The sequence below is a fragment of the Artemia franciscana genome, unplaced genomic scaffold (assembly GCF_032884065.1).
Source record: "Artemia franciscana unplaced genomic scaffold, ASM3288406v1 PGA_scaffold_69, whole genome shotgun sequence".
NCBI classification, from domain to species: Eukaryota; Metazoa; Arthropoda; class Branchiopoda; order Anostraca; family Artemiidae; genus Artemia; species Artemia franciscana.
Window position 1 is genome coordinate 167,752 of NW_027062707.1, and position 16,820 is coordinate 184,571.

The window sequence follows — 16,820 nt, forward strand, 5'->3', positions numbered from 1 at the left end:
TGAACTCCTGATTTGAACATTTTCTGAAATTAAAATAGAAGCAACTTAGTGAGTCAACACGTATTTAAGACAAAATAATGTTTCAAAACATCCTAGCACTTTGTTGAAAATAACTTTCATTTTGCACATGTTCGTCTTAAACAACACTACTAATTGTCCCAGTGTACCAATCAAAACACTCTGCTCATAAGCAGAATAATAGCCCAGTCCCTATTGTTTTTATCTTGATAATAAATACTATCCACCTTGTTCGTCAGTTATTGCAAACCCTATTTTAAGATATTTAATTTCTACATTGTTTACCAATAACTGCCATAGTTAGATGCAAAGCAGCTCAAACAGATAAAACAGATAAAAAGCGTTCAGAGATAAGACAGAATATCAATTTAGAGTAGAGAGGACGATTTTGTTCAAATATTTTTTTGCCGCTTGACAATCGAGCAAATTTGAAGATTTACATTTCAATAATATTGCATCATTCAGTTCCAACAGTTAACTGCATCAGCATGATGTTATTTTTAATTCTTCTTCTTTTGTTCAGTAAACTTTCAAAGATTTTTGTAAGAAAATAAAAACCAAATATTTATAGATAATGTGAGTCCAATACCAGGGAACCGTAAGTAACTTACAAAAATTTCAAAACAGGTGAAAATTGATAAGACAGAAACTTTGATGTCTATAGTTGATATTATATAAAGAAACGCTTCACTTCCATCCTAACCTATTCAAAGCCTCCCAGTTTACACCCTCCCAAGAAGTTCCAGTCCCCATTAAATCCTTTCTTACTACCTTCTTTGAAATTGTCTCCACTTTGGGGTATTTTTTTCCACACTTGACAGAAAACTATTCTCACCTCAAAGACAAAGAAATTAAATACAACTCATGTGACAGTCAGAAGGTTACGTGACCAACATACATCTATCCTAGTGTTCTCCTCTTATTGAGACTTTCCCTTGTGGCATAATCTTTGAAAGAAAGTTGGTACAGTTCGCCCCAAAGCGTTGGTAAAAGACATATATGCTACAAATAATTTTCCCAACCGACATTCAGCGTTTTTTTACTTATTAACTAAATTTTAACACACAATTAATAGAAACCTTTAGTGCTTCCCAAGGGACATCTATAAATTTTCTACCCAAGGCTTTGTAGCTTATCTGCATAACCAGAAGAAAGGAACTGAAGGGACTGGCAATAATACATTGTAGATTGAAAATTTTCAGCACCATGGTATACAAATTAGTTTTTTATACCATCAATTCAAAATCATAACTGTTTTTAGATTCTCAATTTACTCTAGAAAAAAAAACGACTACACATGACAAATCAGAGCTTGTGAGATACATTTATATGTTTACAAACAGTTCGTGGTAACGAACTGTAGTAAGGAGCGATCGGGCTGAATAGTAACCAAAACTCTAAAAAATTGAATTTTGATATCAATAGCTACATCAAAAGAATCGCACTTTAATGCTGATTTTAAATATATAAGTTTCATCAAGTTTAGTTTTACCCATCAAAAGTTACGAGCCTGAGAAAATTTGCCTTATTTAGGAAAATAGGGGGAAACACCCCCTAAAAGTCGTAGGAGCTTAACGAAAATGACACCATCAGATTCAGCGTATCAGACAACCCTACTATAGAAGTTTCAAGCTCCTATCTACAAAAATGTGGAATTTTGTATTTTTTGCTAGAAGACAAATCACGGGTGCGTGTTTATTTGTTTTTTTTTTTTCCCGGGGGTCATCGTATCGATCAAGTGGTCCTAGAATGTTGCAAGAAGGCTCATTCTAATTGAAATGAAAAGTTCTAATGCCCTTTTTAAGTGACCAAAAAAAATTGGAGGGCATATAGGCCCCCTCCCACGCTCATTTTTTTCGCAACGTCAACGGATCAAAATTTTGAGATAGCCATTTTGTTCAGCATAGTCGAAAACCATAATAACTATGTCTTTGGGGATGACTTACTCCCCCACAGTCCCTGGGGGAGGGGCTGCAAGTTACAAACTTCGACCAGTGTTTACATATAATAATGGTTATTGGGAAGTGTATAGACGTTTTCAGGGGGATTTTTTTGGTTTTAGGGGTAGGTTTGAGGGGAGGGGGCTATGTGGGAGGATCTTTCCTTGGAGAAATATATCATGGGGGAAGAAAAATTCAATGAAAAGGGCGCAGGGCGCAGGACGAATCTGGTCACGTTAGAAAAAAACGTCAAATTCAGATCTTAATATACAATGCTGGGTGTTCGGAGCCTCTCTATTATGGAGTATAATTTGAAAATAACACAACTATGCGAGCGATAAAACATATATACCACAACCATAACTCAACTAACGAAAGAACTGCTAAGAGATAACACAACTATAAAGCGCAAACAGGTGAAAACTAACGGGAAAATAAACGAACTAAGAGGTGGATAATTAATTGTTTATGAATTAATTATTGTGGAGAGACAAAATAAAACATGCATTAATTCAAAAACGTTCAGAAATTAAATAAATAATAAAAAAAAAATCTTAAACGGAAAGTAAGGAGCGACATTAAAACTTAAAGCGAAAAAAATTAATCCGGAAATGAAAGAGGTTGTCCCCTGCGTAACTCCTCACTCTTTACACTAAAGTTTTTTTTTATTTTAAAAAGTAGAGCTGGAAAATAAAAACATGCATTACTTCAAAAACGTTCAGAAACTAAATAAAAAAACAAGTTTTTTTAACTACAAGTAAGGAGCGACAGTAAAACTTAAAACGAATAGAAATTACTCCGTATATAAAATGGTTTGTCCCCTCCGCAATGCCTCGCTCTTTACGCTAAAGTTTGTCTCTTTGCCACAATTCTGTTTTTTAAAACAATTGAAAGCTTTAGCGTAAAGAGCGAAGCATTGCGGAGGGGACAAAAAGGAATTCTGGCCAAGTCCCCAAATGTAAAATTTCCTCTGGAAAGTTCAACCCTTAGAAACTTTCCTCCTCAAGGAAAATTCTTCCCGTGGAAAATTCCGACATAGAAAATTCATTCCCTCCTCGGGAATATATCGGTTCAGTTCCAAGGAAAAGATGCTATACGTAAACAATGGGCAAATTTTATGACTTAAGAATCTTTCCCCAGGGGCTCTGAGGGTTATTTTATCCCGAAAGTTTATTCTCAGCGGGGGATATTTTACGTGATAGGAACTTTCCTTTGAGGAATTTTCCTTGGGAGGGAAGCCAGATTTCTCAGCATTATTTAAAAACAATCAGAAGTTAAATAAGAAAACAAGTATTTTCAACTAAAAATAAGGAGCAGTATAAAAACACACAAAAAAAAAACACAAATTAATACGACTATTAGTGGGGTTGCCCACTCCTCAATATATCACTCTTTGAGCTAATTTTTTCAAAATTTAAAAAGCCTGATCATTCTAATTTAAGTTATAAGTTTTTCAGAACTTAAAAAACCTTATCATTCTAATTTCAAGTACCAATTTTACAAAAAATGGGGAATTTTTTTTTGCCTGAGGACCAATCATGGATGCGTGTTTATTGTATTTTTATTTTTTCCAGGGCGATTGTATCGATCCAGTGGTCCTAGAATCTCACAAAAGGATATATTCTAACGAAAAATAAAAGTTCTAGTGCCCTTTTTAAGTGAAGAAGAAATTGGAGGGCACCTAAGCCCCTCCCACCCTCACTGTTTCCCCTAAGTCACCGGATAAAAATTTCAAGATAGCCATTTTGTTCAACATAGTCGAAAAATTAAATAACTGTGTCTTTGGCGATGATTTACTCCCGCAGAGTCTCCGGGGGAGGGGCTTCAAAACACAAATTTTGACCATTCTTTACATATTGAAATATTTTTGGGAAGTGTACAGACGTTTTCAGGGGGGTTTTGCTGGTTTGGTGGGGGGGGGTACTCAAGGGTAGAGGATTATGTGGGATGATCTTTCCATGGAGAATTTGCCATGGGGTAAGAGGAATTCCATGAAGAGGGAGCAGGATTTTCTAGTATTCTTTAAAAAAAAAACAATGCCAAACTAAATATGAAAATATTTTTTCAACTGGATTTAAGGAGCAGCATTAAAACTGAAAACAAACAGAAATTATTACTTATATGAGAAGGTTCATCTCATCCTAAATACCTCACTCTTTTCGCTAAAGTATTTTTTGTAATTTCGACTATTTATTCTATGACCTTTGTGATTCAGGGGTTGTTGTTAATGAATTAGGGATAGAATTTAAGCTTTAGTGTAAAGAGCAAGGTATTGACGAGGGAAGAAACCCTCTAATATACGAAATAAGAATGTACGAATATAGAAGCTTGTTGCGTAGGTTAAATCGTAAGTTACGTATATTTATTACTAATAAAAATGTTCGTAAAAAAAATTATAAGATCTAGTTGCCTTTTTCAGTAACCGAAAAATTGAAGGGCAAATGATTAATTGAAAATTGATTAAAACGAATTGAAATGATTCTGTACATATAAGGGGGTTTCCCCCTCCTCAAAACCTTGCTCTTTACCCTAAAGTTTGAATTTTTGTGTCAACTCTTTAAGAACGACTCCTGAAACACAAGGGCCAGCTAATTAGAACATTCAGAAGCTTTTTTTTTAATGCTAAAACAACTTTAGCATAAAGCACGAGGTATTGAGGAGGAGACAACCCCCTCAAATGCGTAATAATTTCTGTTCGTTTTAAGTTTATATGTTTCACTTTACTTTCAGTTGGAAAAATAACTGGTTTTTTTAATCTCTTAAGCCAGGAGCTGCCAGTAGAATAATAATAACGTTGCTATTGGTTGTCATGGTAGGAACAATCGTAGTAAAAGTAGTCGATGTTAGAGGTGTCCTATGGTAGGAGCGGTACTGACAGAAGCAGTATCAGTCGTGAAAGAAAAAGTTTTATTAATAGTAGTCACAAGATAGGAGAAGCAGCGGTAGTATTAACAGTTCTACTTCTGATAGTGATTGTCGATAATGAAAAAGTAGCAGTAGTAGTAGAGGGTGTAGTAGTGATAGTAGCAGTAGCGGTGAGTGTCATGACAGGAGTAGTTGACGCACGAGTAGTAGCGGTGGTAGGCTTCGTAAATCATTAAAAACCACATTGCATAGTAAATATATTTTTCAAGTCAATTTGAAAAACACCAGCCTCGAATTTACTTACAGCGCATACTTCATACTTCAAGAACATGTTCTTTCCATCGCTTTTCTCTGCCTTTTTTATGAAATTGGACGATTTTAAATACAAACGGCCTATTCAACAGCAGAGAAAATGAAAGAAAAAAAAATTTCCAAGAAACCATATTCATGTTGAATTTCAGCCATACGGCTTATCATAATGACGTCTCTAAACACAGGTTTTAAACAGGACCCTGTGTTCTTTACTAATGATATCTTTAAATTGTCGTATCTGCTTATTTATCTTTATTTCAACTTAATTACCACCGTCTACTCTTTGGTTTTAAGTCTTAAGTGTGTTTCATTCCAAACAAAAATCATCAGATATTTGGGATATACGGAAGTGTTTATGCAAGTATACGAAATATTTGCTACGGCTGCCTATCTGGACTAAAAACAGATCCCTATCCTCGCGGTTTAGAGTTGCTAGTCCATTGTCCGCAGTGCAGAAAAGAAACGAGAGATATCGGAGGTAGATTATTGGTGAAGGCCCCTCTGATAGCTTCCTTTATGATAATATGTTTGGTTTCACATAGAATTGTCTTATCTGTATTTTTTTTTTCTCAGTCAGTTCTTCTTTGTTTTGGTTTCGTCTGTATTTGTCGAAATTTATTTCTTTATTTCCTTTTTCTTTCTTTATACTCATTCAGAGTTGTATTTTAAATTTATGATGGGCAATAAATTGATACATGCATAAATACATACAAACATACATAAAACTATGCAACTATGAATAAAAATATAAAACTATGAATACTTAAAACTATGGCCTATCCTTAACACATATCCTGATCCCAATGAACGATGTTACAAAGTCAATATTTTGCATTGACGGACACATACAATATAAATGGTTTACAGATCGTGTCACCTTAGCAGTTAAAGGATGTAATTAGTAAAAAAAAATTCTTAAACATGATGGTATCAAGAGAGCAAAACAGAGGACAAACTGTATACATTTCTGAAAACACCTTCTATACAAGTCGACTAAAAAAAACCATAGGCCTTAGCAGGGGGCACTTGACTGAGCACAAATATTCTAGGTCTTTAATTTCAGGTCTATAATTTTATTTTAATGTTTGGCCTGAATATTCTATCCCTGCTTCTTTCTAAGTTTCTTCCTCTAACCTTGTAATACCCCTTTAGTTGCTGTCTAACTGTTGACCTTAGGGACTATTGATCTAAATGAGAAAACCATTTATGGATTTACCCTCCCTCCCCCTTGTACCACTCTTTCCTAGTTTAATTTACAACATAAAAATCGATATCTGAAAAGATTGTACGATTTATTCGTGTTTGATTTACCAGATATCTTATTGGATTTACATTACATTGTAAATCCAATACACAATTAAACATAATGTACAATTTGATGTACATTATTTTATTACATTGTACAATATATTGTTGAAGCTACTGAAGTATTTTTTTTATTGTACTAAAAACTTTACGAATCAACAAAATTCAAAACAACGTAGATTAAACGATTTACGATTGAAACTGAATTTGCACGCAGGATCTATTCGTCCAGCATATTTTTTTTACGAAGAAAGAATTTATATTTCCTAAGCTCCTCACTACAAAATTGAGGAATCTATAAGTGAAAATCCAGTGAATTTTTGGAGAGCTCCAAAATTGAGGCGTAATAAACAAGGTTGCTACCGTGCTATATATGGTACTATTTCATCATATTTAGCAAGTGTTACCTTGATTGTGGGACCCTCTCTCTTACATGACCAATTTCTAGCACTTCAGTGCTTTGTCTTGGAATAAATAATAAAGAGTTTGAAAAAAGACAGAGAGTTGGCTAAAAGTAACAGCCCTAGAAATAAATTGTGAGAATTTTAAGCTGTTGATCTATGAGTTTCATTACAAAGGATTGTCTTGCGTAGTAGAAATACAAGGCACTACACAGGTTTGTGCATTGGTGCATGCCTATAGGCCTAAGTTAGTCTTGTAAATCTCTGGATAACAAAAGAAATGAAAAGAGTGCTATAAGAAAGGCAATTTGATCTCAGGCAGTCATGAACACACAATTTTGTCGCTCTTCAAAAGACTTCAGAGTTTTCATTAGTAGGGCACGTTATGCGGATGAAGGATGACAAATTGCCGAAGATTGTTCTTTTCGACCAACTTTTTAGGGCTAAAGGGAAAGCATGTCATCCGTGATTGGGATGTGTGTATGACGTAAGGAAACATTTAAGGGAAATAAGAGCATCCTGGGAGGGTTTAAAAAGAAAAGCTTTGAATAGATTGGGATGGAGCTGGAGCGTGCCTGGCAGTGTTGGTTTCAGGTGGTTTGGCGCTCCGGTGAGTTGTTATTAGCAGTATTAGCAATATTTAACGTAGTTTTAATTCAAAATAAATTACCATTAAGTAAGGCAAGATTATGATTTTGTTCTCTATCCTTTAAAAAATTTTAGTAAGTGAGAGCATTAAGTTGAATATTTTACGTCATGCGAAGGGGGATGTTGAACAAATCAAAATTCACTTTCAACGTCAAACTTTCAAGAGCTCGGCTTATGCAGCATGAAAACACAACTTTTGTTTGTTGCAAGCTCCCCAAATGGGCAAAAAAAATTACGAAAAGCAACCAAAATCGTAGCTAATTCTTGCTTTCGAATTTGAATCATCCTCCAGGAACTATAAAAATGGATGTCTTATACTAGACAGGGTGAACCAAGAGGTGGGATAAAGGGGTATATCCCCCCGAAATTCGGGAAATTTGTCCTCTAGGGTGGACGTTTTTATAGATCTTGAATAATGTTATAGATAAAAAAGATAATTTACGGTGTGAATCTTATTGTGATGAGGATAAAAACTAACTGTCTTAAAAGCTAACCAAATTCATTATGGGTTTTAATCCCGTTGATGTAGAGTAATGTTTGCCCAACAAGTAGGTAATGTGTGACGATCTCGAAACAAAATTTTTGTTTTGCGAAAGTACAGTTGGGAACAATACCAGACTACTGCTAAGTAAGCCACGTGCTTTTATAACCTCAAGCTCATAAGATCTTTTAATTTAATTTAAATCATGCATATATATATTTTTTTTGCGTCTATATAGAAGTCTACTCCCCTGTCTGCTAATTAGTCGCTCTTTATTAGTTGGAATGGGAAGCAATTAAAATACTTAAGGGGGCAAGGTTACGATGGAGCTTCATCTGTGAGAGGTCAGTTTCAAGGATGGGCATCCTTACTCTGTGAAATTTTTACTGGGGCAGTCAAAGTTCACTGTGCAAGTCACTTCTTAAACTTAACCCTGAGTCACTTGTACGCTATATTTCCCCCGACGAAAAAACAAAACAGGATTTATCATATACTCTGATTTTGGTATCTTGATTCAGACAGCTATTGGGGAAGAATGTAAGCTGAGTTAGCTATGTGGAGGAGAATGTGGAGGAAGGTGGGAGAAGGGCTTAAAATTCATTTTTAAAAATATTATTCTTACCTAGATCGACAGTTCTTAGGTCAACAAGTACGGAGCAGCTACAATGGTATCCCAAGATTGGACGAAGAAACTTAAAAAGAATTAGAGATAGGAAAATCGAGCCACTAAAGAAACTGAAGTACTTTGAAGTGCATTTATATATTTGAAACTGAAATATACCATGGGAAGTTCACCTATTGCACAAAAAATAGGTTAGAAATTTTAATGTAATTCTGGTTTGACTTATTTACTATGTAATAATTTTGGTTTATGGTAATGTTTAGGGACTTGGCATTCATTTTAAGTCGCAATGCGTGTCTATATGCACTATAAGCACTGAGTGGACAATGAGTGTACCTCAGTTTTGATCAAGAATGACGACTGGTTATAATTGAAGCTAAACTCATACCTGATGGTGAATCAAAGGCACACCAGCACACCCAAAAAACTTAGTGCGGTTTTATTGTCCTGGCTATGGATTTGACCAGGTCAGCCTTGGGTTTACGAAGACAACAAATGCTTTTCCTCTCGTGGCAGACCTTAATCCACTGCTCTTTTGATTTATTTTAAACAGGGAGGAAATTAGGACCACCAAGAGTGGGACCTCATCGTTAACCGAGAAGATTTTCGAAAAAAATGTTCAAGACAAAAATGGGATATTTGTGCTAAATAAATTGCCCCGGAAAAGGGTACTAACTTAACAAAAATTAGAAGTCCGTGGGTTATTTATTTTTCCAGTCACATTGCTTAGAAGGTATACTCAGAAATGTATTCAGTTTTTCTCTTGTTTTGCTCTCTTAATACCATCATGTTTAAGAATGTTTTTGCTAACTACCAGATTTAACTATTAAGGTGACGCGACCTGTCAATCTTTTGTATTGGTATACATAGTCATTACAACATATTGATTTAGGAATATCTTTCATTGGGATCAAGATTTTCGTCAAGGACTTCTCATAGTTTCACCCACTCCAGATCGGAATGAACCAGAATTTATTTTTAAAGACCAAAGAGTAGACGAAGCTAAATAAGTCGAACTGAAAATAAATAAGAACACATGACAATTAAAAGATATCATAGGCAGCAAAACGTTGTCTAATTAAAGAGCAATACGGGCACCATCTATTATTTATTTATTCGGTTTTTTACACCAGGGTGCTTCGTATAGAATGAATTGTCGAAAAAACTTTGAAAGGGGTTCATTCGATTGTAAACTGAAGGGGCTAGTGCCCTTTTTAGTAGTACAAAGTCATTGAAGGGAAACTAGCCCCCCTCCACTAAGTTAGACCCTTGGGGCTTATAAGGTTCTTATAGAAAGGGTGGTTGTATAAACTTCGGAGGGGACTCAATGGAGTAGTATTCAGAAGTTCTAGTGTTATTTTCAAGAGCCAAAGCGATCGGAGGGCAGCTACCCCCCTCCACCACATGCTTGGAGATAGAATTTTTTGCATATATTTGGACTTTTGTTAGAAAATGGTCCAAAGATGATTGGTAGTTCCATAGCGCTAGGCCTACCTAATTAAAAAGTGATGTGGTTATAATAAGTATTTTTTTTTTTTTTTTTTTTAAGACCAGGGCATTTTGTGTAGAACGAGTTGTCGTAAAAACTTCGAAAGTTTCGCGTTGAAATAATAACCAGTGAACAGGATCAACTTCAGGTTTCAGAACAAATATAGTAATTGAAAACTCATCTTAGTTTGGACTTTCGTAGCTATCAATTTATTACAGTTTTGAACAATAGAATTTCAGAAAAACGTAAATTAATTTCTTATTATAGCCTGGGCTCCCAATTTTAGTGCTGAAACATTAGGCTATAAGAGCTTATTCTGTAATGAATATTATCCAAGGAATATTTCTCTCTAGGAAAAAAAATAAAATTTTGTAATTTTTTTATATTGTGAAAAAATATTTTATAACTTGCGTAAACAAAACTTTGGTAAATTACTAAATGATCATCTGATAAACAGGCCATTCAAAATTAATGATTCAACAGATGATATAGATCGTTGACCTATAAAATATATGCAGAAAGCATTGGAAAAATAACCAATGAATGGGACTAACACCAGATTTGAGAACAAATATAGTAATTAAAAACTTACTGCGTTTTGAACTGTTCTATCTATCACTTTATTATAGTTTTAAGCAGTAGAATTTAGGGAAAACGTAAGTGAATTTTTCTTACATCATGGGCTGCCAATTTTATTACTGGAGCATTTTATCAAATTCATTTGTAATACCACACCGAGGAATATTTCTCTATGGAAAAACAATAGTCGGGGAAAATTTTTTTGCAATGGTTCTACCAATTTATGGGTTCGACCCCATACATTTAATTCCGTTAGAACGTATATATAGTTAATTCCCTTCAATACTAAATATTTTATTGTTACAAATTATTTAAATACAAAAGCACATAGCCATATCAAGGAGGCACACTCGTGCCTCTTTAAAGAGGCGAACCACGACAATGTTAAGCGATCTTCGCTTAATGTTTTAATGTTTTGTTAATTAAAAGAGGGCCTTTCCGAAGCCAAGAGCGGGGGGTTAGGGGGGCGGCAGCCCCCCACAACAAAAAACCTGTACAAAAGAGTCTTTAAAAGCGGGGGGTTTGGGGTGGTAGCCCCCCAACTGCCTCACCTAATTCCTGTACGTTTTAAGGTTCGACTTTGGGACGCAGCCTCTTTAACTCTTTAAGAAAACGAAGTTTTTTTTCATATTATTCTATTTAAGACCAGCAGAAATAATTTCCTATGATAACACATATAGTTTATACAGTGTGGTAACACAATTCCACAGGTAACTAATAAATTATAATCGTAGATTTCAATTCTTAAGACGTGATAAATTGTGGAAATATTCATTTCATAAAACAAAAAAAAATTGGTAATAAGAACAGTTAGAAAATTTATTAAAAACAAAATTCGCACAAAAAGAACTTTTTCACAGAAATGTAACTCAAGACGAGCAGTAATTCATTCGTATTAAGGATCATGTTCAAAACAAGCAGAAATTACTATTAAAGAATAAATAAAACCCAAAACGAACATATATTAAAAATAATGATCATAGCAAACAAAAAGATAATAGGGGTGAATACAAATAAATAAATCTTAAATGTGTTGAATTCTTTATTAGTTTATTTCTTGAGGTGCCTCATATGGAAGTGGTGGTTTTATAAACTTTATAGGGGGTTCAGTCGATTGGAGATCAAATTACTTATTATTATCTACTAGCTGTTGGGGTGGCGCTTCGCGCCACCCCAACACCTAGTTGGTGGGGGTGCTTCGCGCCCCCCCCAAGCCCCCCCGCGCGCGTAAGTCGTTACGCGCCATATTAGTTACGCGCCATTGTAGTTGTGTCCCTATGTCCCACCTGTGAATATAGATATATATATATATATATATATATATATATATATATATATATATATATATATATATATATATATATATATATATATATATATATATATATATATATGTTTTTAACTACGTAAAACTTGCGAATATACAACATTCTTTGCTGTCCCATTGTCTGTGCTTGTAAATAGATTGTCAGGTTTACCGACTCTTGAACATGCAACATATAATGGTCCATGGGAAAACAATCCGTATTCAGATCTATACCTCATGATTCTAATGATTGCCCTTGAGCTTTGTTGATGGTGATTGCTCATCGACCATTCCCTGAGTCGCCATCGTCATTTATATATCCCCCTGTGCACCCCGGCGTCCCCTTTGTAGTTATGTCCCTGTGTCCCGGTCGTCATTTATATTCCCTGTGTCCCGGTCGTCATTTGTGTCCCGGTGTTCCAGTCTGTGATTTCTCTTTGAGTGTCCCGGGCGTCATTTATATTCCTTGTGTCCCGGTGTCCCGGTCGTCATTTATATCCCCCTGTGCCCCCCGGCGTCCCCATTGTAGTTGTGTCCCTGTGTCCCGGTCGTCATTTATATTCCCTGTGTCCCGGTCGTCATTTGTATCCCGGTGTCCCGGTCTGTATATACATTCGTTTTTTAGTTTTGTTTTTCTCCTTTATTTTTTTCCTTTTTTCTTTTTTTTCTTTTTTAGTTTATTTAGATTTTTAGATTTTTTAGTTTTTTTATTAGTTTTTAGTTTTTTTGTAGTTTTTACCATTTTTTTTAGTTTTTTTAGTTTTTTTTTTCTTATGTCCTGGTCGTCATTTATACTCCCTGTGTCCCGGTCGTCATTTGTGTCTCGGTGCTTTGTTGATTGCTAATTTATATTATATTTATATTTATATTTTTTATATTTATTAATATTTTTTTAGTTTTCTTTTTCTCTTATTTTTCAGTTTTTTCCTTTTTTTTAGTTTTTTCTTTTTTAGTTTTTAGTTTTTTTTTTGTTTTTTACCTTTTTTTAGTTTTTTTAGTTTTTTTAGTTTTTTAGCTTTTTTAGTTTTTTTTATTAGTTTTTAGTTTTTTTTTAGTTTTTGCCTTTTTTTAGTTTTTTCAGTTTTTTTTAGTTTTTATTTTTTTACCTTTTTTTAGTTTTTTTTAGTTTTTTAGCTTTTTTAGTTTTTTTTCTTTTTTGTTTTTTTTTGTAGTTTTTACCTTTTTTAGTTTTTTTTTCTTCTTTTGTATTAGTGTGAAATAATTCAGACGTCATATGCGGACAAACACGACGTCACTCGACAGACAGACAGACAGACATAACCCACAAACAACTTATTTTTATATATATTTATTCATATTTTTTTAGTTTTCTTTTTCTCTTTTATTTTTCAGTTTTTTCCTTTTTTTTAGTTTTTTTCTTTTTTAGTTTTTAGTTTTTTTTTAGTTTTTTACCTTTTTTTAGTTTTTTTTCGTTTTTTTAGTTTTTTAGCTTTTTTAGTTTTTTTTATTAGTTTTTATTTTTTTTGTAGTTTTTGCCTTTTTTTTATTTTTTTCAGTTTTTTTTTAGTTATTAGATTTTTACCTTTTTTTAGTTTTTTTTAGTTTTTTAGCTTTTTTAGTTTTTTTTCTTTTTAGTTTTTTTTGTAGTTTTTACCTTTTTTAGTTTTTTTCTTCTTTTGTATTAGTGTGAAATAATTCAGACGTCATATGCGAACAAACATGACGTCACCTGATCCATCCACAGACAGACAGACAACTTATTTTTATATATATAGATAAGTATTTTTGAAGATTAATTAAAACATAGACATGGAATTGATCGTAACACCACTGTAAGTAAAGTCTGGCACTCTTTACTCTAGTCATGTATTTATTTTTCATTTGTGGCATTAATCTTAATTTTCTGCTATCGTCATTACATAAGTGGTGGATTTCTTAGCTTAGCCATTTTGTCGCTTTCTTGGAGTTAATTGTTATTTGGAAAGTGTAAGTTTTTCTTTATCTTCAGAAACTTTTTGCCCAGCTCATGACTTATCCATCTATATGAGTGACTAGGTCTTCTGACCGGGAACAGCACATTCTTTTAACGGGAAGGCTGTGATATCAAGATAGTAACACAATTTTCTAGAAAACCTATCAAGTCCTTTAAAACTTCATCTGAAGCTGATACCGACTAAATCTGTACTACAAGTAAATCTACTGCTACTACTTTTACTGCTATTATTACTGTTACTGCTATTATTGCCACTAAAGTTAAGGATAGAAAGCTGAGAAATTTGGGGAATATTGAAACAGTATAGAGGTAAATCAAAACACAACATGTGCATACGGGTTGTCAAGAGGATGAGTCGGCAATGCTTCAGGAAGGGTTTATGGTAAAAATTTAAAACTTTTGAAGTGTGTTGGGGGTGGGAGGATGTCTAAGAAAACTAAAGGGGTTACGTGCATCCTGCTACTAATGCTATTACTACAGCTACATTGTATGTCTCAAAAGTATGGGTTATGTCAAGCCCTATCATTCCTGCAACATCACTTGAGAGATCTATGACAGACTCCGTGTTGTCCTTGCCCCCTTCTTCTTCGTCACTGACTACCCCCACATCAGGACGAATTATAACCACGTCAATCTCTTCCTATGCTTCAGTTAGTTCATCTAGTACAAATACAATTCCTTCAACCGAAAGCATCGTTTGGGCGCAATCTGCAAACTAAAATATACCACCAGTTTCAGATCCATAAGACATTTTGCGGTACTGAGACGCCCAATGTTCCAAATTAAGAACACTTTTAGTTATCAGACAATGTATCCTTACTCGGTTGATATTTCAAAATAGCTCTTCATAGATTTATAGATAAGGTATATAGATATAGATTTTTATAAAATAAAAGCAAGATTTTTCGAACACTCATCTTTGGAGGTATTTTACCCGAGACTATTGGTTCAAAAATCACAAATTTGTAAGACTTCAAAAATTCCTGAAAACTCAACCGATTCTAATTCAAGGTATCTAAAACTCCAGATGGTTAATGATTGTTGTTTTATTTCAATGAAAAGCTTACAACTTGCCAAAGCTGGTATATTCCAGGCCAAAAAAAAAAATTAAATGAGACTTTCCCAAATGGGAATGTTGGGTGCTGATGGGTTAAGACATTTATTTAACTTTTATTAAAGCAGAAACCAGCCCCCTAGAATTCTGCATTTTGAAGGAGATAGGAAGAGCCATACTAATTTGTTGCCAATTATGTTCATTCTAAGGTACATACATATAAGTATAGAATTCATTTCAAGTTTGACTTCATTCTTCATTTTATTTTTTGTTTGTTTTAGAAAAGAAAATCATTCATTGTATTTTCTGTTTGTTTCAGGTTTAGCCTCATTATAATTTAAAATCTTTAAAGTTTGAATTCTCTCTTCCCTTTGTTGAAAAACATTTATATAAACATAAAATATGTAAAACATTTTTTAGCACGTTTTAAAATGAAGCGGGGGCAAGTTCCTTGGAAAATTTTAGAATACAAATTGGTTAGTTCTTGTATGTTTTGAACGAATTTTCCTTTATTATCATAACGTTTAGACTGAAACTAAAGCAATTGCAATTATTGAAACAGTTTTTGATAGCTAACTGCAGCAAGGAGCGACCCGGCTCATTAGTGACCAAAACCCTAAACAAGAGCTAAGAGCTCATAGGGCATTTGTGACAAGGTCGGCAGAGTCAAGAGCTCATATGGAGTGAGATGTAGCAAAATTTTAAAAATCCTTCAGCCCCCCAGATGGTCGAATCGGGGAAAACGACTTTATAAAGTCAATTTGTGCAGCTCTCTGACACATCTACGAATTTTCATCGTCCTAGCACGTCCAGAAGCACCAAACTCGCCAAAGCACTGAATCCAATACCCCTAACTTCCCCTAAGAGAGTGGATCCAGTCTGGTTACGTCAATCACGAATTTATGACATTTATAAGCGTTTTCCAAGATTTCCGGTTTCCCCCAATCTTAATAGATCTGGTCAGTATTTGAAATAAGAACCTTCTAAATATCAAATTTCATTTAGATCCGGTCACGCGTTCTTAAGTTAAAAATAACTCAATTTTTCCAATTTTTACAAATTAATAACCCGCAGCTCCCCCACAGAGAGCGGATCCCTTCCAATTGTGTCAATTACGTATATATAGCTTGTAGTTGTTCTTTTTATCAAGTTTCATCCCGATCCCTCCACTCTAAGCGTGTTCCAAGATTTTCGGTTTCCCCCTCCAACTCCCCCCAATGTCACTGGATCTGGTAGAGATTTAATCTGAGAGTTGTAAGTCACAAAATCCCTCCAGATTTCAAATTTCATTAAGATCTGATAAACCCGTTAGCAAATTACAAATACCTCATTTTTTCTAATTTTTCCGAATTACCCCCCCCCCCCTAAATCCACCAAAGAGAGTGGATGCAGTCCATTTATGTCAGTCACTTTTCTTGACCTGTGCTTATTCTTCTCAGGGATCCCAAGGATCCCTTCCAATTATGTCAATCACGTATCTATAGCTTGTGGTTATTCTTCCTATCAAGTTTCATCCCGATCCCTCCACTCTAAGTGTTTTCCAAGATTTTCGGTTTCTCCCTCCAACTCCCTCCAATGTCACTGGATCTGGTTGGGATTTAAAATGAGAGTTCTAAGGCACAAGATCCTTCTATATTTCAAATTTCATCAAAATCTGATCACCCGTTAGTAAATTACAAATACCTCATTTTTTCTAATTTTTCCGAATTACTCCCCTCCCCAACGCCACCAAAGAGAGTGGATACGGTTCATTTATGTCTGTCACTTTTCTTGACTTGTGCTTATTCTTCCCACCAAGTTTCATCCTGATCTCTCCACTTTCAGCGTTTTCCAAGATTTCAGGTCA

At 34.4% G+C, this 16,820-nt stretch overlaps 1 protein-coding gene across 1 annotated transcript in view; it reads right to left on the minus strand.

Moving 5' to 3' along the window:
* The window catches only part of LOC136042148 (zinc finger protein 397-like), a 31,456-nt gene extending 26,315 nt beyond the window's left edge, over positions 1-5,141 (minus strand). Inside the window, exon 1 of the mRNA XM_065727061.1 lies at positions 5,128-5,141. Coding sequence (XP_065583133.1) covers positions 5,128-5,141 — 14 coding nt within the window. The remainder of the gene's footprint in view (positions 1-5,127) is intronic.
* Between the last annotated feature and the right edge of the window lie 11,679 nt (positions 5,142-16,820).